The 25,330-nt window shown below is 38.4% G+C and overlaps 1 protein-coding gene across 5 annotated transcripts in view; it reads right to left on the bottom strand.

Annotated features, from left to right (window-relative positions):
* The window catches only part of NAMPT (nicotinamide phosphoribosyltransferase), a 44,200-nt gene extending 21,473 nt beyond the window's left edge, over window positions 1-22,727 (bottom strand). For 2 of the 5 annotated variants that reach the window (XR_014294945.1, XM_082631899.1), the window contains exons 1-7: window positions 22,306-22,629; window positions 21,605-21,763; window positions 12,875-13,031; window positions 10,808-10,911; window positions 8,593-8,721; window positions 2,992-3,150; window positions 2,287-2,423 (exon numbers count right to left, since the gene is read on the bottom strand). Coding sequence is in view for 4 of the 5 variants with exons in the window: in XM_082631899.1 (XP_082488025.1) it covers window positions 2,287-2,423; window positions 2,992-3,150; window positions 8,593-8,721; window positions 10,808-10,911; window positions 12,875-13,031; window positions 21,605-21,661 (743 nt within the window). In the remaining variant the exon portion in view is untranslated. Of the gene's footprint in view, window positions 1-2,286; window positions 2,424-2,991; window positions 3,151-8,592; window positions 8,722-8,817; window positions 8,886-10,807; window positions 10,912-12,874; window positions 13,032-21,604; window positions 21,764-22,305 lie in introns of those variants that run through there. The other 3 variants (XM_082631897.1, XM_082631898.1, XM_082631900.1) reach the window with 3 other exon arrangements.
* Window positions 22,728-25,330: the final 2,603 nt, after the last annotated feature.

A 25,330-nucleotide genomic window follows, 5' to 3' on the forward strand; every position in this document is an offset into this window, starting at 1 on the left:
TAACATTTTAGCTCCTCCTTTTGTTGCGTTGGATGGAGGAGCTGAAGAACAGAGAGATAAATGACTTGCCCAAGGCCACCCAGTATGTCAGCTGTAAGGTCACTCAGATTTCCCAACTTTCAGTCTAGAGCTCTTTTCACTATACTTTGCTGTTGTTTAAACGACTTGTCTACTTTAAGAACATCTGACACATTAAGGAGTCAAATTTGCTGATGTAGTAAATATTACGAGACTACAAAAATACAATAGATTTTCAACCTGTTTTAACATGAATGCCCTAAGGAAGATATCATCTTTATTCTCAGATGTATAGTATCATACTCATGATGTTATTACTTTGAAACAAAAGCATCAATGAAGAGTCTAATATATGGGTACTACAAGAAGTTTTTTTAAAGGTGTACATATATCTAAGACCAAAAATAAAAATACTGCAACCCTACAATCTGGTCTGTTAATGTCACTCTTATTTTCCCAGTTTCACCAGTCTTGAAACTTACATGTGAAAGTATCCAAGTCCCTACTAACAAAGCAATGCTAATATACCTTAGCTGAATCTACCCTCTGCTGAGCCCCAATTCAGATCATCACGCTCCAGCAGTTTCACCTCCCAAAGCCAATGCTCATGTTTATCCCCTTCTTTCCATTTATTTAGCCACTTGGTTCTGAACCTCATCATCTCTCAAAACTACTGCAACAGCTTCCTGTAAATCCCCCTAACTTTTCATTTCTATTTTTCAATTCATAACAGAGCCCACTATTAATCTTTCTACAATAGTGCTCTGATGACATCACTTCTTTGCTCAAAAACTTCAATGCCCACTCCCATTTGAACATGGACTTAGAATAATCTAGCATGATGAGCAAATAAGTTAACATTCAATATCAAAATAAATTTGAGGGTGTTTACTAACCTGTCTTTCCACTCTACCCTACATTCCCTACAACATCTCCCTTATTCCCTACACACATCCATATTTGCCTCTTTCATCCTTGCTCTTTCAGGACAGTGCTTAACACGTGGTAGGCGTGTCATAAATACTTAGAGCATGAATAATCTCCCAATGTCTGCCACTCAGTTCCGCCAATCATTCAAGAAGTCAAGGTTTGCGTACCACCTCTATAAACCCTTTCCTGATCCCACCCTACCAGTGGGACGTGAGCCTACGTCGCCTCCCTTTGCACTGCTAGAGCACTTTAATTGTGCCTCTTTAAAAGCACTTAACAGGGCTTCCCTGGTGGCGCAGTGGTTGAGAGTCCGCCTGCCGATGCAGGGGGCACGGGTTCGCGCCCCGATCCGGGAAGATCCCACATGCCGCGGAGCGGCTGGGCCCGCGAGCCATGGCCGCTGAGCCTGCGCGTCCGGAGCCTGCGCTCCGCAACGGGAGGGACCACAACAGTGAGAGGCCCGCGTACAGCAAAAAAAAAAAAAAAAAAGCACTTAACAGAGCACAGGGCTGCTGGTGTACTGTTTTTAATCCAAAACATAGGATTAATTCTTTATATCTTTCTATCCCCTGTAGCACCCAGTAGACTGCCTGGGACCAAAGCTCAGCTTTATTCACTGCTGGTTTTAGCACCCTGCAATATTCAAGTATGAGTAGAATTTAATAAACTGCCCTGAACTAATTACATTAAATAATTTTTGTTATAAGAACCAGAAATAAGGTTTGGCATACATTTTAAAAACTCCACTAACTTTCAATAAAATTAACTCTAGGACCAGAGCAGCTGTAGCCTAGATTATAATTTTGTCTTCTAGTTTAACTTGAGATGTTTTAGTAAAATCAGATAAGGAAGCGTAAGAAGACTCTAACACTCTTCCTTTCATCAAAAGGGCTAACTTGCTCATCTACAATCGAGGGTACTGGGTTCAGAAGATAACTTCCAGAACAAAGATAAGTGAAGGCATGTAGAAAGCAGGGAAAGGGAAAACTGACCAGGTTTCACAGTGAGTGCTTCTAGACTTAATGAATACAACCTATCTGCACATGGCAATAGAGAAGCTAAAAAAATCCTTAAAATAAAACCTACAGAGCAATATATATAAGAGCTGGAAAAAAGCTCCTAAATTGTTTCTATTAGGACAGTTACAAGTTCTCTACCTCCCCGAGACCAGTCTTTATACAGAGTATGAATACTGAATTAGTACTGCTTAAATTCATGAAGATTTATTGTACTACCTGGCTCTGTAGTTAAATAAAACATCACTGAATTACAAGAATGAAAAAATTTAGTTATAGAAAACCAAGGTTAGATAATAGGAGGATGAAAACAGAATTTTACCTGTGTTCTGCCGCTGGAACAGAATAGCCTGGAACAGGATCTTTCGTTCCATAGTATTTTTTAATTAAAGCAATTCCTGCTACTGTATCTGTTCCTTTGAAGTTAACCAAATGAGCAGATGCTCCTATGCCAGCAGTCTGGAAAATAAACCATAAACCAAAATCCAAAAAAAGAAAAAGACCCATACTTGAGGTAGAGAGCATAGCCCCCAAAGCAATTATTGTCTTCAGTTATTCTTAAAGAGATTTTTAACTATTATCAGAGATAATAGTTTCTTATTGCAAAGATCCAGTTTTTCCTAAATATTTAAGGATTCAACTGTTACCTCCTCAAAGAGACCTATTTAATAGTGATCCACCCCCACTTCCCATCACCTCCTTTTCCCTTACTCTGCCTTGGCTTCCCTGTAGCATTATCTGACATCTGCTAATATTTATTTTATCTGTTTATCCATCTGTCCATCCATCCATCCAATATATAAAGGACAAGGATGTTTACTGAAGGCTTTATTTCAGGTATTTCTAAAATAGGCTAACACATCTTAGGTATTTAATGTATATCTCTGACTGAATCTCTGGAATTTCAAAATGTGGCCGACTTAGAAGCAAGATCAATCCCAGTAACTTCCCCAAAACTTTACAGTGGTAACCGTAACCTAACCGACAACCCACATTTTATTAATTGAACTTCACTTCAGTTTCTTACCTCTTGGGAGGAGACTCCTCTGTAGCCAAAATCATGTAACTTGTACTCCAGACCATCTAAGTTACCAGATGTTTCTAACAAATATTTGGCCAATATTTTCTTCTGCTCTCTAGAATTTGTGGCCACTGTGATTGGATACCAGGACTGAACAAGAATAGTCTGTAGTAATAAAATCAACCACAAACATTAATACATAAAAAATTGGGTTCTTTCTAAGGAAAATCCTAGCTTTCTCTGGAGGTATGTCCTGGACTTCCATACTACTAGAAATACCAATTGGACATTTCAACTGTATGGCAGGACGCCTACCACATGCATTTCAGATACAGTGCCGAGCTCAACTCTCAAATCCGCAACACAAAGGATAAGCAAACTCAGTCCTTAACAGTAGAGAATGTCAAATTACCTATTTTCCATCCAAAGCTCCAAAGAAGCAAATAATATTTAGAAAGACTATCTGTGATGAAGGACCAATGTATTTTTTTATTTTCAATCTATTGTGGACCAATAGTTTTATAAAATATACTCACACTTGGATGTTGAGGCAATTGCCATAAAAGTTTCTAAATGCTTATCCTTGATTTCTGTATTTAATGTGGACCTGCATCAAAGAGTTCATGGACCGGCACTGGTCCTTGGACTACATCTTAAATAGTCTACATCTAAAGAAGTTATTTACTTACTCCTCTAGGTAGTACTGGATCTAATTTTTCCTTGGATCTAACATGACTACTGGTAGGTTATGTACTTGAGGTATTTTTGTGTAGCACTAGACAATTCTATTCATTGAGCTATGCTTTATGTCCTTGGCTTTTATCAAAAGTCATTATAAGAGAGCCACATGAAACATTTCTGCATATGCTATAAACTTGTGAGGTCGCTATTTTGTAACTCAGCTCCTATTACACAGGTTCCCAAATGAGGAAATGAAAGAATTGCTGGGTTCCTACTTTCTGCTAAGAACTGTCCCTTGGTTTCCCCTTTTTCCTTGGCTGCCAGGAAACTCCAAAGGAAGTCTGATGCTTAATTACAGCAACTATACTAATTATTATAGCTTAGGAATTCACTCCTCCATTCTAGGATCATAATTTTCTCTCTTTTATTTTGTAAACCAGATAGTCTGTTATTACAAGCAGCTTCAAATTTGTTTTAGAAAGAGCTGCTAAGATGACAACAACATCTGTGCTCACTCAAAAAGCTATTTACTTCCTTAATTAAATTTTACAAAACAATCTTTTACTGAATACCAGCTAAGTGACCAATAAATAAGTAAAAACAAACAAAAAGATTATTTAACCTTGGACTTCCCAACTCAGTCACCTAAGAAAAACTGCAGCATTGGATTCCTATGATTGATTAACTATGGCTCCAAATTCTTTGCAGCTCCTCCCATCAAGAGATGGAATCTATCTCTTCATCCCTTGATTCCGAGCTGTCCTTTTGATTTGCTTTTGACCAACAGAAATGTAGCAGAAGCCATATTTATGACTTCCAAGCTTCTGTTGCAAGAGGTTTTATAGCTTCTACTCTCATTTTCTTAGAACCTCAAGACTGCTGTGTTATAAAGAAGCCTAAGTCACGAAAAGAGGTCCAGCAGTCCCAGTTACCTGAGCTGAGGCCCAGACATGGGAGTGAGGCCATTTCAGGCTGTTTTATCCGAGCTGAACCCTCAGCTGAATGCAGACTCATATAAGTCCAAGCAAGACCAGCAAAGAACCATCCAGTCAACCACAGAATCATAAGAAATAGCAGTTGTTTTATCTTGGGGTAGTTTGTTACATAACAGTAGAAAACTGACACAACTCCTAACTTGAACTCTATGACAAATCACCTCTATCTAAGCATTCCGCTCCAGAAATTCTTCTTTCGTAATTTCAGTGTTTCCACTGTCAGTGCCCATGATTATCCTACTTCTAATCTTTAGCTTCTCTGACATACTCTTTATACTGCACTGGTTATCCTTCTAAAGTTACGAGATTTATTCAGGTTTTGTCATTCCTTAAAATCCTTTAATGGCTATCTATTGTCCACAGAGGAAGAAGGCCAATTCGTGTTGAAATTTGAGGGCTTTTACAAACTTGCCTTGTTTACCATCTAAAGATTTATCCCTTATGGAAGGGATGTGGGAACAGATGTATATGTATGACTGATTCCCTTTGTTATAAAGCAGAAACTAATAAAAAAAAATAATATTAAAAAAAAAAAAAAAAGATTTATCCCTTTATGGTATTTTCCACTTTTACACTATAGTCTCCCTTGGGCTACTTGCCATTCTAAGAATACCTCACCTTTTCCTGTCCCTTGTTAAAAGCTTATTTTCCACTTCATGATATCTTAGACAGAATTCCCTATTTTTGCTACCAATTCAGCATTCTTACTTATATTAGTGGTTAGTTAAGAATAAATTGCTCCTCCTCCAAAGGCCCTTAAGTAAGACATATGTTACTCTAATTTCTGTGCCCAGCATTTTTTTGGGTATATAACTGTAATCAATACTCATTTGAATTTAATTCAATCAACTCTCACATTTTTAATTTAACTTAGATTGTTATTATCTAGGAGTATGAGAAAGATAGAAAACATAATGTGAAAAACTCTAGTTGAGTTATAAAGGTAGAAGATTGACCTTACCCCTCGAAAAATGCCAGGGAAGGAGAGAAATAACTATGAGACACAGTGATCCTTCACATCACCATTTCCTTTTCATAGTCCAACAAAATCAGCTTAAATTATACTCTTAATAAAATCACTCCCCTTTAAAAAAGATCACTGTAGGTGTAAGCAAGGGAAAAAAAGGCAAGTTAGTTTGGGTTAATCCAAGGTCTAACAAAGTGGCCTTGTTGGAAACTTCTGCAAAACAGCAATTTGCCCACACAAATCAAGATAAAATTTTTAGCTGAAAACTAAGACTAAAGTAAATGAACCTGCAAGTTTTATTTAAGAAGTGTTCATTATAACGTTACTGTCCAGGATGAGGAATTTTAAAGAATAAGAAATGGTGTGGTATAGTAGAAAGGGGACTGGACCTACACTGTTAACTAGCCCGTTCACCTCTCAGGGCTCAATTTCCTCATCTGTGAAATGAGGGCATTTGATCAATGTAATAGTTTTAAAGTCATCTTTTCTTTTTAACAGCAAAAAGGTATTGTTTTGTTTTTTTGGTTGGAAGAAATGGTTAAGTTTAGCCCAATATGCTCATTCTTCAGCTCCTCATAAGTCTGAGACACCTCTGAAGAACACTTAGGCTCTCTTAAACATGTTTTGAAATCTGATTTGAGGACTAAGGTTTCTTCTAGCACCGATACCGAAATTGATAAAGCAATTCAATAATTTTAGTGGATTTTAAAATTCAGTGTACGGTTAATCAAAGAATGTTATTAATAACTTTGCACCGGGAATTCCCTGGCGGTCCAGTGATTAGGACTCAGCGCTTTCACTGCCCAGGTTCAATCCCTGGTCAAGGAACTAAGATGCAGCAAGCTGCGCAGTGTGGCCAAAAACAAAAAACAAAAAAACACCACACACACACACACACACACATACACACACACACACACAGAAACGTTACACATACTGGCAAAGGGAACTGGGAGGAATACTACTTAGTACTGTTATTTAAAATGTTTTAAATCAAGGATTTCCTGAAGAAAATCTCAAGTTTTTAAATAACAAGTTTGTTGGATTTGGTAACAGATTCCATTTATAAGGTGGTAAACTTGGGCTGGAGATGGATAAGAGGAAGATGAACTTCCTCTAACCCCACACAGAAACCCATGAAAGAGGAAAAGTGACTCTGAGAAAGCGGCTTCTGGAGACTTGGTATTTAGATTACACAGTTTTTTATAAAACATAGGATCTATCACAAAGGGATTGTTTCAGAACATGTATTTTTGTGCCTTAGATAAAAATACCTACCAAGGAATGAAATTATTTAAATAATATACATTAGAATAGGACGTAAACTCAATAAGCAAATGAAAACAGGGAATTCTGTTTTCTTCAAAATCTAACAGTCTCATATTGGATTTTACGTTTAATAATTTTTAAACTAAAAATATTTTTATATTTGCTAAGAAACTACTGCTAAGATGGCCATATATAAACATTTTTACTTTACAGTTTTTTTTAGTGAAATACACCAAAATAACGATGATTAAAACAGGTAGTTAAAAAAAAATTTTTTTTAAGGCTAGTGTTTTTCACTTTCTTAAGAGGATAAAGAAAAACATACATGAAAAGCAAGGCAGACTTGGAACTAGTTCTCTGCTGAACATCTGCTTTATGAAACTCCAGTTCAACACAGGGGAAGAGTACTTATTGACTAAATCCTCAATCAGAAAACTAAAAAGAAAAAAAAGTGAAGAAAGGTGATTCACAGGTGATTTTCAAAATAAGATTTATCTGTTTGGGACCTTTTGGCACTGAACCTAGAGGATACACTAGGTGATGCAGTTCAGAACTCTTCTACTCGTTTTATAATGCCTTCCCCTCAAAATAAAATATCTGCAGTAAAATAGCATGAGAACTGTTAATAATATGTTTCCTTTTTACTCTGAGTTCATGAGTTAATTCAAAGTTTTAAGACATAGCAGTAAACTATTTTAAATCTTTACTTTAGTTAATTGTTCAGTTTCAGAGCCTGTTAGGCTATTATTAATTGATTGCCCACCCAGAGTCTAAAAAGAAAGTTTTGAATTTCCTGTCGACTTAGCGAAAATGTATTTCAAAAATATTCCTGACCTCTTACTTTTTCTAAACTTTTTCCAGTCTTTATAAATGAACCTCAAATGTACTTTTTTATAACAGAACAACATATTAGTTTAACCAATACATTAATAAGACAAAGAGTATCAAGCACTAAGTAAACACCTCTCAGATAGTGGGGTGACATTATTCTATGGTCACTTCCTAGGATATTTCCTCTTATAGATAAAAATCTAAGCTATTGATAATCGAATTAGATTATTAATATCAAAGCGATGAGGCTGTGAAAACATGACTGCTTAAGTATAGATACCAGGAAAACAAACAAAGCCTTGTAATATAAACTCACAGCCTATAATGTACTCTCCTTTTGAGATTAGAAATTAAAACCATCAGTGAGTCTTGAATATATTTAAATGAGAAATACCAGGTGGTAGAGTCTAGGCCCTAAACTGATTAGATAAGAATAAAGAAAACAGCTACTAAGAAGTTGAACAAAATTCTTTTAGTCTAACTGGAACAGAACAGCCATAAAATGTCTTAAGTTACTAAAAATACACCTGTGCTGTTTTTGTAATCTTCCTCTATGATGGTATATATTTAGGATTGCAACAAATAAGATGGAGGCCAACTGAGCTTTAACAGTAATAATTCTTTACAATTTGATTTTAAAATCTCAGAAGACTAGATTATACTGGAAGGAAACTTAAAGATTATTTAGTCCAACTGTCATTTTATAGGTGAGGAAATTGAGGCCTGGAGAGGTTTAGTAAATTGTAGGAGGTTACATAACTTTATTGGTAGCATTTTTAAAACTAGAATCTCAGTTGAATGGTTTTTACATCTACAATTAATGTTAAGTAAAAGTGAAAAGCAAAACAAGACAAAACAATTCACCTCAATCCAATTTGTAAGCCAGTAACACTCTGGATCTGTGTTTTCCACTGTGAAGAGAACATTTCCTCTGGGAATGACAGAGCCCTCAGGAACAGCTTTTACTTCTATTGGAAGATGCCCATCATATTTCTGGTAAGAGACAATAATGAAATTATTAATTCAACAGGTGGTATGCCATTACCTGTTTAAATAAGGTTCTTTATATTTTACAGAAGCTAAACTTACTGTCATAGAAATTGCAATTGTAGATCTTATTATATTGCTAGTAATCTGGTCAGAATATCCTTATCCTCCTGAAATAAAATTAGCTAAAATGATTAACAGTTTAGTACTAGCATTAATTTTTAAATTTTATGCTGTAAAAGTACTTCTGCTAAGCAGATTTGTCACTTGAAGAGAATTTCAAACTGATTTCAAAACAAAAAAGTTGTCTTCCTATTCTTTCCAAAAAAAAGACAAGAGTTTATTCCAACATATTCTAAGAGCACTATCTTTCTTCTAAGTAGGTCATTTTCATAAAAGAAAGGCTAAAGACTGAAAGATAAAATAATGGACTGCTATTAGAGAGCACAACAAAATGAACAAACAAAAAAGAAAAAGAGAGCACTCCTTGCCAGTAGAAGAATCTTAAATAGGTTTTCTCTATCCTGGTAGTAGACCTGATACCATTTTGGTAGTAGAGAGACGAATCATAAGTATACTTTCTAGAGCTTTGGCAGTCGATATCCAAGTGCAACAATTCTCTCCCAAATTAGGCTGAGGATATAGTGGCTATATGGTATGTTACTAGATATTTAATTACGCCTCCCCCCTTTTAAAGTTAAAAGCTGTGGCTAACTTTTGGCTAGTAAGGTTTATTTATGTGATTTGGGACAAGGTAACTAGATAAAACAAAAAAATCATGTTAGAGCAGAAAGAATAATGCCTTAAAATCCTAGCTTGGATGCAAAAGCAGGTAGGAAACTGTGGGCAAGTCATTTAGAATCTCAAGGTCTCAGACTCCATGCTTGTAAAAGGGGTTACACAAGATTATCTCTAGGGAATCTATGAATCCCTAAGATTCTCTGAATATAAAATAAAAAGGTTTACCACCCTGACCACTGAGAATTCTATTACTAAGCATAGCACTTAACTTACCTATAACTATAATCCTCACAACAAACCAAATGGGTTAAGTGCCAACCAAATGAGTTAGCCAACATAACCAAAATATGTTAGCCAACATATTTTACTGACCTTACTCTAGATATGGGAAAACTAGCAGCGTGCTTACTCAACTTCTTCAAAGACCAATAATTACCAAACAGTAAAATTCAATATTACGATACAGGCAGGAAAGTTAAAGTATTTCTAATTACTTTGTGTTTGATAGTCTACAATGAAAAAGACATTCATTTTAAAGATAATGAACACTTAACATAGCAAGATGCCAATAGATCCCATTCCCAACCTATCTTTGTAACAGAGAAAACCACCAGGGGACATTCAACACTTACGACTCAATTCCCATGTCTTTGGATGCCCAAAAGTTTAAGCAAGGAATCCAAACATGTTAGGTAGGAATATTACAGTACAATAAAGAATGAAAATTAACTTCATAGATTTGCACCAAACCATTCTTCTAACTATTCAGTAAGGGAAATGTCCTAGAAGTATTGCACGGTGACAGACTCACAGCATCTATTTTCTTAGGTAATGTACAGTCCAGAAAATAGGCTTAAATTTTCAAAATTACTTAGATATGCTATAGATTTTAGATACTAATGATGTGTTACCAGGAAAAAAAAATTAAACATTACCATTAACTTTTCACAAGACTGTCTAAATAGCCATTAAATTTATAGGGTCACAGACAGAAAAGAGTTATAATTACAGCTGACCCTAGTACAATGCGTGTGTTAGAGGCATCCACCCTCCTCTGCACAGTCAAAACTCCATGTATGCCTTACGGTCAGCCCTCTGTAACTGTGGTTCCTCTGTATCTGTGATTCTGCATCTGTGGATTCTACCAACTGCAGATTGTGTAGTACTGCAGTATCTACTACTGACAAAACTCCACAGGTATGTGGACCCACGCAATTCAAACCTGTGTTGTTCAAGGTTTGAATACCTGTGTTGTGTATAGTCTAATCTTCTATTCAAATTCCATGGCAAGAAATTCTGAACTAAAAGCAAAACCAAAATACATAGGTCAAAACATGAAACCATTTTTTACCTCGAGAATGTAGTTCCATCCCTTTTCATTAAAGACATCGTCTTGGAAATGCTCTTTGTACACCTCTTTGGCTTCCTGGATCTTCTCTTTGGTCACTACTTTACCTAAAAAAATAAACAGCTCCTGTTTACATTTCTAGAGGCATGCTGTGAGTTGCTGAGTTGTCACAGGATTAATGTCTCTAGCTATTTTGCCCATTCTGTGGATTAAAAAAACTAGAACGGAGGTTAAATGATTCACCCAGAGTCAACGGCAGAGTCAGAAAAGGAATTTGCACTTCTAACCACTCGCTCTAAGCATAAATGTTAATTTCTTATTTGAAAAGCAAATTTGCAATAGAAGAGATTATTACATGTATAGTATTTTTTTTTAAATCACAGTAATAAATTAACTTTTGGGAGATTTTTAAAAAATCTCTATTAATTTATACAGTCTTCAGACTTGAGAGTAAGATTTTGATAGGTGGCTTTCCAGGTGAATCTGCTCACTTTATTCATAAAGGATGTCTTTGGGGCTGATAATCCAATAATTTTTACAATGCCTAAGTTTTTGCCCCCCAAGTACACTTTTTGCTAACTTTATCTGTAAAATAAAGATAATAGTAGAGTACCTACTTTTAGAGCGGTTGTGAGGACGAAATGAGTTAAGACATCTGAATTAAAGCACTTAGAATAACGCTGGCCTATAATACAATATATTTTAGCTGTAATTAATAATAAATAACATTTTATAAACTTTTTAAGCTGTAGAAAATTGAAGTGTGACATTAGTCTTTGGTAACTTTCTCTAAATAAGATCGCTAGTAAACTCATTTAAAATATCTTGGGTAATCTTCTTGCAATGAAGTACTTTGGATATCCAAGTAGATTTTCAATCGTATAACATATCTGAACTATCTGATCTTAAAATTGCCAAGGTTATAGAAAAACGTCATTATCTGCATAAAATTCAAGTTATTCTGTATTCAATTCTGAGATTACTTTTATTTGAAAAGGTTAGAAATGAAATTTTCCAAAATGTATAAAAACCTTGGGAACTGTTTCTCCCCCCAAATACCATTACAAAATAAGACTAGAAACGGACTTTCAAATAAGAAAGCACAGAAATTATTTCAGGGATTTTTTTCTTCTTTAAAATGCATTTGAGGGACTTCCCCAGTGGTCCAGTGGTTAAGACTCTGCCTTCCAATGCAGGACACAAGGGTTCGACCCCTGTTCTGGGAACTAAGATCCCACATGCCGTGGGGTGCGCCCAAAAACTTATAAAAAAATGCATTTGAGACTAAGTCCGCCGTTACAGGTAGTTTTGAAAAATAGGCCTTTAAGGTAAAACTGACTAGCAAAACATATTCTAATTATAATTGCTACCACAATTCAAAATGAGTTCCCAGGTCAGTAACAAATCCTTTATTTTGAATTAATGGCGAAAGTCTATTAACAAACCAGATTAGCCTCAGAAAATTATTCACTTTTCTAAATTTATTCCCAATCTTACTAGTTTCAGAAAATCTTTGTCATATTTAGAACACCAAGCACATACATCAAATTATAAAATTTAATGCTTTCAAATTAACAGATTTCTAAAAATTCCAAAACAACCCCTAAAATAGTTAGGGTAATTAAATAAATATCAAACTAGGGCTTCCCTGGTGGTGCAGTGGTTAAGAACCCGCCTGCCAAGGCAGGGGACACGGGTTCAAGCCCTGGACCGGGAAGATCCCACATGCTGCGGAGCAACAAAGCCCGTGCGCCACAACTACCGAGCCTGCGCTCTAGAGCCCGGGAGCCACAACTACTGAAGCCCGCGTGCCTAGAGCCCATGCTCCACAACAAGAGAAGCCACCGCAACGAGAAGCCCGCGCACCGCAACAAAGAGTAGCCCCCGCTCACCGCAACTAGAGAAAGCCCGCGTGCAGCAATGAAGACCCGATGCAGCCAAAAATGAATTAAAAAAAAAATCAAAATTAGACTACTCAAAAATGTACTTAAAATAATACAACAATATAGGAGGAAAACTATGATGAGGTATATAAAAGCAGTGTTTTAAACATATTAGGAAAAGCAATACCTTTTAAGTACTTATTAAGAATGTACTGCAACCCATAAAATACTGTTTCCTCATATTTCACCTTCCTTATTTTGGAGTTTTCTGTCTTCTTTTCACGGCATTCAAAGTAGGAATAAACTTTGCTTGTGTTGGGTGGGTACTGTTTATAGTGAGTAACCTATATGAAAGAGAAAATACCTGAATTAGAAAATACCGGAAGAATAGAATGTAAATTATGATAAAAAGAGCTTGAAATTATTTAAAACCAGAGAAACTATACTTATTTGCTGCTGATCAGCTTCTTCTCCTGGCTATAAGGAATAAAAAGTAAGTATCATGTTTATTAAGATACTTTTAATAGTTCAGTATCTTAAATTCAAAACCGCAGGAGAGTATTAAATTTTATAAACAAACGGACTGAACTTAAGGAAGTACAAGGCCTCTAAGCTGGACACTTGGAAAAAAAATACCAAGAAAGATCTCATTTACTCTTGGGGAACAGCCTTCATTCGGGAAAGAAGAGCAGCTGCCTGAGGGACAAACACATGATATAAAAGAATGAACTGAAAGCAGAATTTGGTACTGTTACTCTTTAAGTGTGGAACTCTTGACAAGTCAATAGTCAATGACTTCTCACGACCCTGCTTCATCTGTATAATGAGGTACTGAAATGACCCCTTCTAGTCTTCATAACGACACTGTGAAAACCTGGATGAAAGCAATAGCAGCAGCAGTGGAAAAAATACCCTGTTTTGTAATCTTTTTCTCAAATTATCTCTGAATTGGGAAATAAATGCCTATCCAATGCAACATCAAATCCTTATGAATTAAAGATACAAAGAGGCATTATCACAACTTTCTTTTCCATGAATTTGGGTAAGAGCCACTGTTGAAAATCTTTCTATTTTTGTTTTAAGAAAAAAAAAAGTGTTCATTATAATTTGTATTTTATTATATTTTAATATGGTTACAACATTTTACCAATAAAAAATAACTGGAAGAATAGTGTGTATTTTCCCATTTGAAAGAAGAGGAATAATAATGCCTTAAAGCTTAAGGATAGGGTGGTGAGCCAGGGTAATGGTGGAATAAATCTTTGCAGACCAAGTTTCATGGATGACCACTGTGAACATAAACCATTTTTTCTGTTTAGCTCTGATCTCAAGTTTAGGAAAACAAATGTGTTCCTTGTTTGGCTGCACAATCTCAATCCTAGAAAAACTTGGTCTTAACCTAAAGAAACTTTGTGGCTTTGCACAAAAATTCTAAAATGAATACAGAGAGAGAGAAAAAAAGTCACAAGTGTTTAAAATATGTTTCCTTTCTAATAGAAGCAAACTGCAACTCTATAAAAATAGCACCCTGATGCAGCTCAGAGGTAATCCTGGAGGTGAATCTTTATGTTAATATGTGGTTTGACTGCCTAAGTCAGGTAAGAGAGCTGGAACTTTCTGTTTCGCTCAGGTACACATATCTATACACTACAAGGTATAAGGAGGCCTCATCAAAACCTACAAGTGTATGTCAGTTTTTTTAAAGTCAGAACCCAGGGACTGATAGCAGTGTAAGTTTAAGATTTAAGAAGTAGCTAAGTGAAATAGCTAACACAGAATACAGAGCACTTAAGTCCACTAGCCGATTCACTAAAATGCAAAAACATGTATATATATGAACGATACCATAGTAATAAATGACTACTACTTTAACTACTTAAGAAACTGATTAGAAAAAGATATCACCACTTGAAAATGTACCCAAGATGTATATAAAAATGAAAATGTCCAGTTTATAATCTAAATAACTCCAATTCCCTTAGTGGGAATAAGCAGTGAGGTGGAAGAAAAGTCAACCACGATGAAGTAAAATTTGAATAAAGTCAGATTCATAGCTGTGTCTCAACAGTTACGTTTGACCTTCTTTACAGTTCAGATACTTAATGGTGCATCTTTATAAGTTTACTTTTCCTCTATCAGATTTAAAAATATTAGAAGGCAAATGAATTATTTTCATCTTCTGAGTAGATCAAGCAGTCAAAAGCTGAATGGAAACTGTCCCTAAGCTATTTAACTCCATCTTGGTCTAAAAGTATATTAAAAGTTTTCCACCATACAAATACAGTTCCTGTTCAGGACAATAATTAAATATGTTTATAATTTTAAAGCTTTTAAAGCTTTACCATATAATTTTAAAGCTTTTAAAGCTTTACCATAATTCTTTAATTATGGTACTTAAAACCCTTGCATAAATATTCAGAATGCCTCTCTGAAAACAAACGTTATTAAAAATACAAAATTGTCTAGGCTTAATTAGAAAAGAAGTATGACTTCTAAAATCTTCTTTGAAGAAAGAAGAAAGCTGTTTCAGAATTTAGCTAAAGAATCTAAGTCACGTAAGGCAAACTCTCTGGCAATTAACTATGAAACATAATTTACTATCAACCACCTACTCACACCCAATATGTTTAAAGAGGAAGAAAACAGTATTATTCAAATCTATTTATATTGGCATATATACATTGTTTTAATGGGAAAAAATTTTAAACAGAGCTTCTTAGTAAATACTTTCTAAGAATATAGCCAATAGATAATTCTAGTTTTGCTAGGTTTACTGTCCTCTTCATTTTACTTTCTGCTAAACTTATCACCCTGAGCCCCTTGGAACTTTCACCAGAAAATGGGATGATATAGCAGAAATACAAATCAATAAATTGTTATTTTATAAATAGTTCATGCATTTACAAATATATACTCTGTACCAACTGTGTATCAGGCACTGTTTCAGATGCTGAGGATGGGGAAGTAAAATAGACTGACTGGTCCTTACTCTCATAGGGCTAGGAGGGCTGAGAGATCATAAACAAAATAATTTGAGCTAGATGGATGCTATGAAAAATTAAAAGAAAATGATGGACTAGAAGGGGCCTGGGAGGCTAAAGAGGAGGCCAAGAAGGCTTCTCTGAGATAGTAACATGTGAACAAGATCTAAATGACGAGAAAATAGGAAATATCTTGACTTCAGGGACAGAAGAGAATGAAGACCACTGTGGTTGGTGCTTAGAGAATGGGGAGGAGGCACATGGTAAGGTCAGAGAGAGAGAGAGATGCAGGGACAAGATCATGTAAGGCTCACAGGCTACCAAGGAGCTTGAATTTTACCTGAAATGCAGTGGGAAGCCATTAGCATGCTTTAAGCTGGAGTGAATATGATCTGATTCACATTTGACAAGGATCAGCTTGGCAGAGATGGAGAATGGATTACGGGGTGACCAGAGGGGACACAGAGCATTAAGAGGCTACTGCCAAAGACGAGGTTAGGTGAGAGACTGGCTCAGTATCTTTGGAGAAGTAGGCTGATGGATTAGATTTGGGAATAAAGAGGGGAAGGAATTAAGGATGTCTCCTAGGTTTTTGGCTTGAGCAACTGAGTGAATAATGGTGCCATTTACTGAGATGGGGAAAGCCATGGGAGGACTGGGTAGGGAAATCAAGAGCTTAGTTTTAAATATGTTAAGTAAACACTAACAAGAAGTTTCATAATATTCAAAATTAAAGTGACCTGCCAAAAGGGAGCCCTTAAATCATGTTGTTTTTCAGCACTGCTTTGACTTACATCACTAGAGAAAATAGTTGTACAATAAATTTAAAATTACTTATAAGATGAAGAGAAGAAAACAAATTTCTCATAATATCCCTAGCAAACATTACCCCTAAAAATGTTTCCTCAAGTGGCATAGCCTTCCTGCAACTAACGGAGTACTGCCAGTACATAGATATATGTGTGGTAAAGAACAGAGGCACGCAGGAAAATGTAGCTCTTCTAATAAAACTTAGTTTCACAGTTAGTTATGTGGTTGATTTACTTCATGAAAAAATAAGCTTCTAAAAACTGCAATCCCAGATATCCCTGTATAACAGTTCAAGAGAGGTATGAGAAATATTTAAGTTGCATAGAATCTTTCTGTGAAAGCAAAGTATAATTTTCTCCTGAGCTTCTCTAGATTTCCCATAAGGGTGACGCGATATATTTCCAAGAGCTTTCCTCCCACAACGGGATCACATGACCAAAGGCAACTACTACTAACCTCCTTTTACAGTTAATCACTAAGAAATAATCACAAGCCGACATTTTAACAGCACCATGTGTACGGAAGAGCACATGGAATAACAGACCCAAAGTCACAAACTAAGCTATGTTACCTATGTAATCTCTAAGGGCACTCGTAAGAGGCACTTACATTGGCTAAGACTCTTTGCTTCTTCAAAAGTAATGTGCCAGAAACAGCAAAAATCATAACTGATTCCTTCCTCTTTTCAATATTATTCAAGATTTGTCAAGCCCTGGACTTCTGTTGCCCCAGAAAATAATTCATTGCTATTTGGCTTTTGAAGCAATAATAACTTCAAAACACAACTTAAGGGTTTTTGGATTACATTATTTTGGTGAAGGGGATAAGTTGTAAAACCAGCCATTATCATTATGCTGCCTCTTCCCTTAAATCGGGCAGAGTTCCTGGCAACTTGTACCTTTTTTGCCACACCTTTAAGAGAGATTTCATAAACTGACAAAAAGGATGCCAGTTTCTGGTATTTTTGTTTTGCAAGATACTCTACAATCATTACTGACCTAATCCAATCTTCCTATGAGGTATGTTCATGATTTACATACATGATTTTATTTCTCTTGCCTGGGTTTTTCCTATAATTTATAATATAAAACTTACTGGAAAAACTCTATCCTAAGAATGAACAGCTACTCTCTGACATACAAACTGCAGCAGGACCACGTGTCTCACAAGGCTTAGGCTGCTGCTGTGACCATACTTCAGTGCCTGTTCAGAAGTGGTGAAAGAGAAGCAACTATGAAAAATAGGAACAGCTCAGAGGAAGACACTGCGTAGCTAAAAGTCCAAGGCAGGACTAACTTGCTCATAAGATTTTCATCTATCCCCAAATCTTTTCCTCCAAAAAGCCCCAAATTAAGATTTGTTATTCCGCTACTAATGAGGAAGCAAGCTCTTTTTTAAAAAAAGCTAACTTGGGTGCTTAATCATCATACGTGAATTATATAGCTTCTTATAACTTTTCTAAAATCAACTTTCACCCATCTTAGATTGTAAGGGACATCTTTCGTATTTTATAATATCTAGTAGGCCTCCAATATTTATTAAATTAATGCATGAAAATGTGCTGAGTTCTAGATAACCATTTTTAAATGACCTTTTGAGAAGCAACCCACACTGGACAGCACATTTCATAACTCACATGTGATGTGGTTTAAACTGTAAATTGCTTAGGGATTACTTTCTTGTGCTATACATTATTTTTTTCTAACTAGGGCTCAATTGACAACATCATCCATTTTAATCTGCTAACAGATAAAATGTTCAGAAGTGTTAAAATGATTCTCTGCTGTAGTTTGTTACAAACATTATCTACATAGGAGGGGAAGGAACAACGGAACAGAAATGAATCTTTTAATGATCCGGTTATTCAGAAACTGATCAATGGCTATCCCAGAAATAAGTGAAAAAAATGACCTGTCTCTTTTACAAAAAAACGTTCCAAATGCTTTTTAAGCATTGCAATGGCTAAGGCCAGCCCAAACGCACCTTTCTCTAGCTGGCTTAGCACAATGTAAATGTGACACAGTAGATGATTTTCCTTTAAACCATTTTGAAAACATAAATGGTTAACACTTAAGATTAAGTGTCCTTTTCATTTGTAACAAGAACCCAGGATAAAAACAGAAGAAACAACCACATTCACCTATTTCCTTAGTTCATCAATATGTATAATAAAGTATGAGATTACAGAAATGAGTATGTATCTTAAATGCCTCTCCTCTGGCCCAAATTGTCCTGATCCCTGTGGAAAGGATACAAGTGAAAACAAAATTCCCACATGTTGTCATGCGCTTGGACACTATCCCATCTACTTGCAAAACACCTTTCTCTAGTGCCTAGACAGCCAATTATACCTGCTTCAGTTCTAGAAAAAAATAAATCAACAATATTCTGCTCTCTTCCACCAATACATCTAAAGCTGTTAGCTCCCTACTTTACCTGGCCAACAGTATGCAAGTACTGATAAGGATACGCATGTAACATTCTCATGTAATTTCCTAATAAAAGTGTAATTTCACTACTTCTGGACTCAAGATTACCATCTCTGTCTCCTCTTCATCTAAGAAGATAAAAAGCCGAAAATGCTAAAGAGGCTATAAGGACTACTAGAAGGTGTAAGGAAAATGAAACTTAAACGACTAAATTGTGAGTGTGCAATACACTACTTATTCTACCGTACTGCTGTAAACCACTGGCATAAAACATATCATCCTGACTGAATCCTCTTGAGGGTTTTCTTGTGGGGGAGGGAGGGAGGGAAATGAAATATCTAACGAAGATGATGATCTTAAAAAGGTTTTACATTCGAAAGGGGATAAAATACACCAGTCTGACTTGAAAATGTACAGGAATAAACTTTATTAAATAGACGCAAATTCTGCTAGTGCAGTTAAGTATGCCTTGCTAGCAGATTAGAAAACTTTAAGGTAACCACTCTTACCTTTCATCCCAGGAAATTGATGTTAAAGCAGTTTACATTCCTTATATATAACGGCTAGAGGAACTACAAACGAAAGAAGCTTGCACACCGCTTTGTAATGTTTAAACCATTTTGAAAATATAAATGGTTAACACTTAAGTGTCCTTTTCATTTATAACAAGAACCCAGGATAAAAACAGAAGAAACAACCCCATTTACCTATTTCCTTAGTTCATCTTTATGTATAATAAAGTATGAGATTACAGAAATGAATATCTATTTATTTATTTAAATTTATTTATTGTATTTATTTATTTTTGGCTGTGTTGGGCCTTGCGGTGCGCGGGCTTCTTATTGCGGTGGCTTCTCTTGCTGCAGAGCACGGGCTCTAGGCACACGGGCGTCAGCCGCTGTGGCCCACGGGATTAGTTGCTCCGCTGCACGTGGGATCTTCCCGGACCAGGGCTCGAACCCATGTCCCCTGCGTTGGCAGGCGGATTCTTAACCACTGTGCCAACAGGGAAGCCCTGAATATATACTTTAAACGTCTGTTTTGTTTTTTTAAAAGTTGGACCAATCAACCTCCGTTTACATTTCCCATTTTCAATAAAATAAGTTACTACATTAAAAAATCTGAAAATTATTTTAAAGATTTAGTTAAGGATAAAGTTCTAGAAAACTATGCATGAGACCATTCTAAAATCACTATTAAAAGTACTCAAAACACTATAATTGAACTAAGAGACCACAAGAGGAGCACAAGTAAAAATATCCTTGATAGCACTATGATATCCTTGCAATTGTGTAGATTTCCACTTTAAAATTACATTTAAAAGACCACTTGTTAAAGAAACTTGGTTCTACTACTTTAAATAATAACCCACCTAAATTATCATAAGCAGAATCGTAAACCAGCTGGGAAGGAAAGTTCAACAGAGAACTTAGGTAAAATGGGATTCTCCAAAATACTTCATTGGAATATTTAAGAAAAAACAAAAAGCAACAAAAACCACAACAAAACCCAAAATCTGAAAACATTATGCTTTAATCACTATATTCCAAACTACCATGCTGCTCAAGTAAAAACGAAAAATTATTCTGCGAAAGTGGAGTTTCCAGTCTGACATGTCATCTTTTAGGTGTCCTGGCTAACAAAGCTTGTTAGCAAAGTATAATCCAGTTTATTTCATATAATTTGGAAACTAGGGGAAAGGATATTTGCCGGATTTCTCTTTAATCACTCTTCCCTTTACTAATGTGTATGAGTTTCAAATAAAATTAACGGGTCAGCTATACATGCAAGCGTCCAATAGCCATAGTAAGAGAATGTTGTATCGCTTCTCTCTCAACAAGTTCTCCAAGGTTAACTACAGTTCCTTTAACACCTCGTGTTTCACTTTCCTTTTCACAGAAACCTCACAGTGGTCCTAACGGAATAAGGGCAGATCGGCCTTTCCAACAAGAGGTACGGAGCGTGAGTGATCACCAGGAGCAAGGGAGTCTGAAACGGAGCCCAGGGGAGTGGGACGGGGGATCCAGCAGGGCCACCAGGGGCAGCCGGGACACAGGCACAGGAACGTGGCTGGCTGCTCTGGCACCCCTACTAGGACTTCGCCCACCCGTTCCTCGGGAAGGGGCGTACCTGCCGGCTAAGGGGTGAGCGCGCTCGACTCAGCTCCGCGGGGGAAACCCCACTTCTCAAACCCGGCTCAGTCTTTCCACCGTGGAACCCCAGGGGCCGTTACCTAACTGACCCGCCTCTCGGGCGAGCCCTCGCTCAGCCCGGCCCGGGGCCAAAAGGCCGTGCTCCTGCGGAAGGCGTGAGATCGGCCGGTGACGCCCCAGCCACCCCGGCCGCCGGCCCGCTGAGCCGAGCTTAGCCGCCCCGAGCCCCGGGCAGCGGGCGCGCGGCACCAGCCCGGGCCCGCCTCAGCCCCTCGCCGCGCCCCCCCCCGCAACCACGCACCCCCAGGCCCCGCCTCCTGCCGTCTATCCCTCCATCCTTCCTCCATCCCTCCTCCATCCGCCTCCTCCCCACTGCGGCGCCAGCCTCACCTGCCCCTAATCGCCGTCGCCGCCGCCACCGCGCCTTCCCTCGGGGCCGCCTCGCGCCACGACCCCAGCCCGGCCGCCCCTGCCCCGCAGCCTCGCGCTGGTCCCCGACGCGCCCTCTCTTCCTTCGTCACCTGCCCCCGCCCCGAGCTTCTACCTTGTACGAGTCGGTGGCCAGGAGGATGTTGAACTCGGCTTCTGCCGCAGCATTCATCTCGGGCCGGAGTGTAGGGGCCGCGCGCCGCGGGCTGCCCGGCGCGGCTGCGAGGAAGGAGAAAAATGGGCTTCACCGCGCTCCGTTGCTTAAGTCACCGCTCTGTCGGAGAGGGAGGGTGAGAGGAGGGGGAAACGGAGCCGGGAGGAGGGACCAGAGGAGGGCAGGCCTGGGAGCCGTGACGCGGCGGGGGAGGCGGCGCGCGCGCTCGCAGTCTAGGGACTCCGGCGGCCTCCTCACCCCGGCTCCCCGCCCCCGCCCCATCACCCTGGCGGGGACGCGAGGGGCGGGGCGCGGCCGCGCGTGCGCAGCGCGCAGGGGGCGGGGCGGGTAAGACGTGAGGCACGCTCCCTTCTCGGAGACGCCCATCCCGGGAAGCCTGAGGCTGCGGGGCCGACCCGGCCTTTGACCCGGGCGCCGGCTTGGCTTTCGTTTCCCTGCCCGGCGCAGTGGGGCGGGGCCGGGAGGGGGCGTTCCCAGCCTCGCCACCTCTGCGATTAGCCGGTTCGCCCGCCCCGCTGGCACCTTCCTATCCTACCCAGTCCTGGCCCGTTTTCTGAGTCCTCTTGAAGTCACGCCACCCGGCTAGGGGCCAAGGAGCCTCCCTCTGCCCGTCTCCCCGTCCCCCTCGCGCACTTACTCACCTTTGTCTCTGGCTCGGATTAAGGATCGAGCCTTTTGCCTCCATCCCTCGTGTCCCTCCTGGTCCTCCTAACCGGCGCTTTAAAATCTGAAGAGCTGCGGTGAGGAATAGGTCTGGGGGTCCCCTTTAATCTGACGCATCGACTCCGCTTTCCTCCGGCTCTATGGCTGAGCTCTTGATCCTTTGAGGATGTTTAGACTTTACCCGAGAAAATAGATTGCGTCCAAAGTCGGGGGTTGAAGTCAATCCTCACAGATAATAAGAGGACAAGACCTAGTTGAATCTAATATTGCCGAGAAGTAAACGGCAACGAGCCAAGTCTTTGACAGGGTGTGAGACTGACTTTTGTCATCGTTGTAATCGCTCAATCTTGGGAAACGGGTTGGCAACCTGGAAATAAAAAAGCAAGTGAAACGACGTCGGATGACTTCAGCCAAATGCGGACCATCCATTTGCGCAGTTCTCATACGTGGTTGCATTTTTGCGTAAAACTAAGATTCCCTTTGTCCCCATGATCAATAGCTGCTTTTTTTTTTTTTTTTAAGATTTAGGTTTTACAAGGTACCAGTAGCTGGGAAAAAGCGATTTAATGAAAACCAGTACGGGAACTTTACAGATTGTCATTCAAATTAGTGAAAGTCTCATTTTATGGGGGTGGGGGGTCGGGGTGGAGGCTGTGAATTGAGAGTTTCATTGCCCGAAAACTGACACCGCTTCAATTAAAAGCAACTTCAGTCCAGACAATGTCACGGAGTCAATACAGATTCCTGACAAATGCCTCCATCTATAGGTAGACGCAGTACAAGCAAAGATCACAGAAGTAGTGAGTTATCCCTAGGCACTCACCAAGGTAGTGAAAAATGCTAATGCATTTAGAATTATTTTCAACAACAAGGTTTAAAACAAACGAGGCTTTTTTGGTTGACCTTACGTGTGTTTACTAGGGGAAATTACTTTTAAAACTATTTAAATAATTAAAATATTAAAAATTTTATTAGGGGAGATTCTGTTATATTAGTTTAAGCAGTGCCATTCAAAGAAGAAAACTGATCCTTTTTGCTCCTCTTAATTTGGGGCTTTTTTTCCTTCATTCATTAAAAATTTCTATAACCTACTTTACTTAAATGACAAATGCATTTTGCTTAGCTTCCTGGAATCCATGTATGTATATAACTGACCATTGTTCTATGCACCTTATGCAGGGAAAAAAAAATTCTGATTACAAAGAGGGCTTTGTTTATGGTTGCATTTTTTTAAAAAAGCAAATAAAATTTGAACTGCATTCTTTGAGCTGAATTTACAGTTTTAAGGTGAAAAGCCTTAATATCAGTGCAAGTAAAAATGTTAATATTACACTGGCATTGCTTGTTAAACGCAGAAACGCAGAAACTCATAAAGCCTGCACACATATTAGCAACTTAAACTCTCACAGCAGTCTCCAGAGAGGAAAATGAAGTCATGTTACCAATAGAAAAATCACCATTTGTCTAAGGTAGAATTAGACACACTCTATATGTAACTACATGGTTAAGCAGGAACAATTTTGAGTTAGTCAGGATTTACAACTATGAAATTATCACCAAATACAAAGTCAAGGTTTCATTTTGAAATGGCCTCCCCTGAAGGACAATTTAACAGCTAGCATTTAGTATGTTTATCTAGTAGCATATAAAAGATCTGAGAAACTGTTACTCATAGGTCCCTGCAACATGACAAATAATGACGAAAACAAACACTCAAATGGGCCCCCTCAGTTTGTTCAAAGTCCTGGATTAATCTGCCATTCCTACCAAACAGCCAGTCAAGCTTGGTGAATTGGGCATCCAGCTCCGTGTCTATTTTCCTCAGAGAGCTATGAAAGGCCTGTGACTCATACATTTGATCAAAGTGGGTTTTCCTGCACCATCCTGTTTCCACACACCCTTCCAGACAGCCTTTGGTACACTTTGGTATTTCAAAGTTGCCTCGGATATTCTAATCAAACCTGAGTTCACCTCAGTAATAACACTGGAGAAGTAGGTGTGGGACTCACCCACCTGGAACTCCTGACAACGGTTCTATCCATTTTCCTACATAACTTTCTCTAGCTTTACCAAGGAGCAAAAGCTGTCACGAAGACAAATGTAAAAGAGGAATTTTTAAATTAAACTTCAACCTTTTTCTTATTCAAACTTCCATGGCCCTTTGGGGACACCCCAGAGTTCTAATTTTGTAAGGAAAAGGTCTCATCTACAGAAAGACATGGGTCTTTGTGAATCTGATTATCAGCGTTGCCCACCCCTGACTCAGTTTGCTGGGTCCTCTACAATCACATAGAGACCCACAGAAAACTGCTGAGTCTTAGTCTAAAAGTATAGAAATGATAGAGAAAATGTAACCCACATACAGGAAAAATTAGCACACATACATGGATTGTTCATAGACCTTCCATTACAAAACGTTCTGGTACACTTTCTATGGTGTTGTGGTCTGACTGTGCTACACTCTTCTAACCAACTATTTTCCTGGGCAAAGTAAGGAAAATGTGTACATGTTAGGATGTTATGAGTGGGGATTTGGATGTCATAATTACTTATAAATTTTGCTGATGGCCACTTTTAGACTCAATGGCCACAATCAATGACTGAGAGAATGAGACTGTTAGGACTATAAAAGACTGTCAAGATATTTTCATGCAACGTTTTCCTAAGAGAGTTTTTATCACTGATGGCAGTATGTGTTATATATCAGTGGTACACAGATGTGCATTTTTATTTCAATCATTATGTATTTATTTATTTATTTATTTTTTGTGGTACGCGGGCCTCTCACTGCTGTGGCCTCTCCCGTTGCGGAGCGCGCAGGCTCAGCGGCCATGGCTCACGGGCCTAGCCGCTCTGCGGCATGTGGGATCTTCCCAAACCAGAGCACGAACCCAGGTCCCCTGCATCGGCAGGCGGACTCTCAACCACTGTGCCACCAGGGAAGCCCTATGTATTTATTTTTAATGAGTTTTAGAAAAATATAACTAGCACACAAAACTCAAT

The sequence above is a fragment of the Mesoplodon mirus genome, assembly GCF_964341445.2.
Source record: "Mesoplodon mirus genome assembly, chromosome: 9".
Lineage (NCBI taxonomy): Eukaryota > Metazoa > Chordata > Mammalia > Artiodactyla > Ziphiidae > Mesoplodon > Mesoplodon mirus.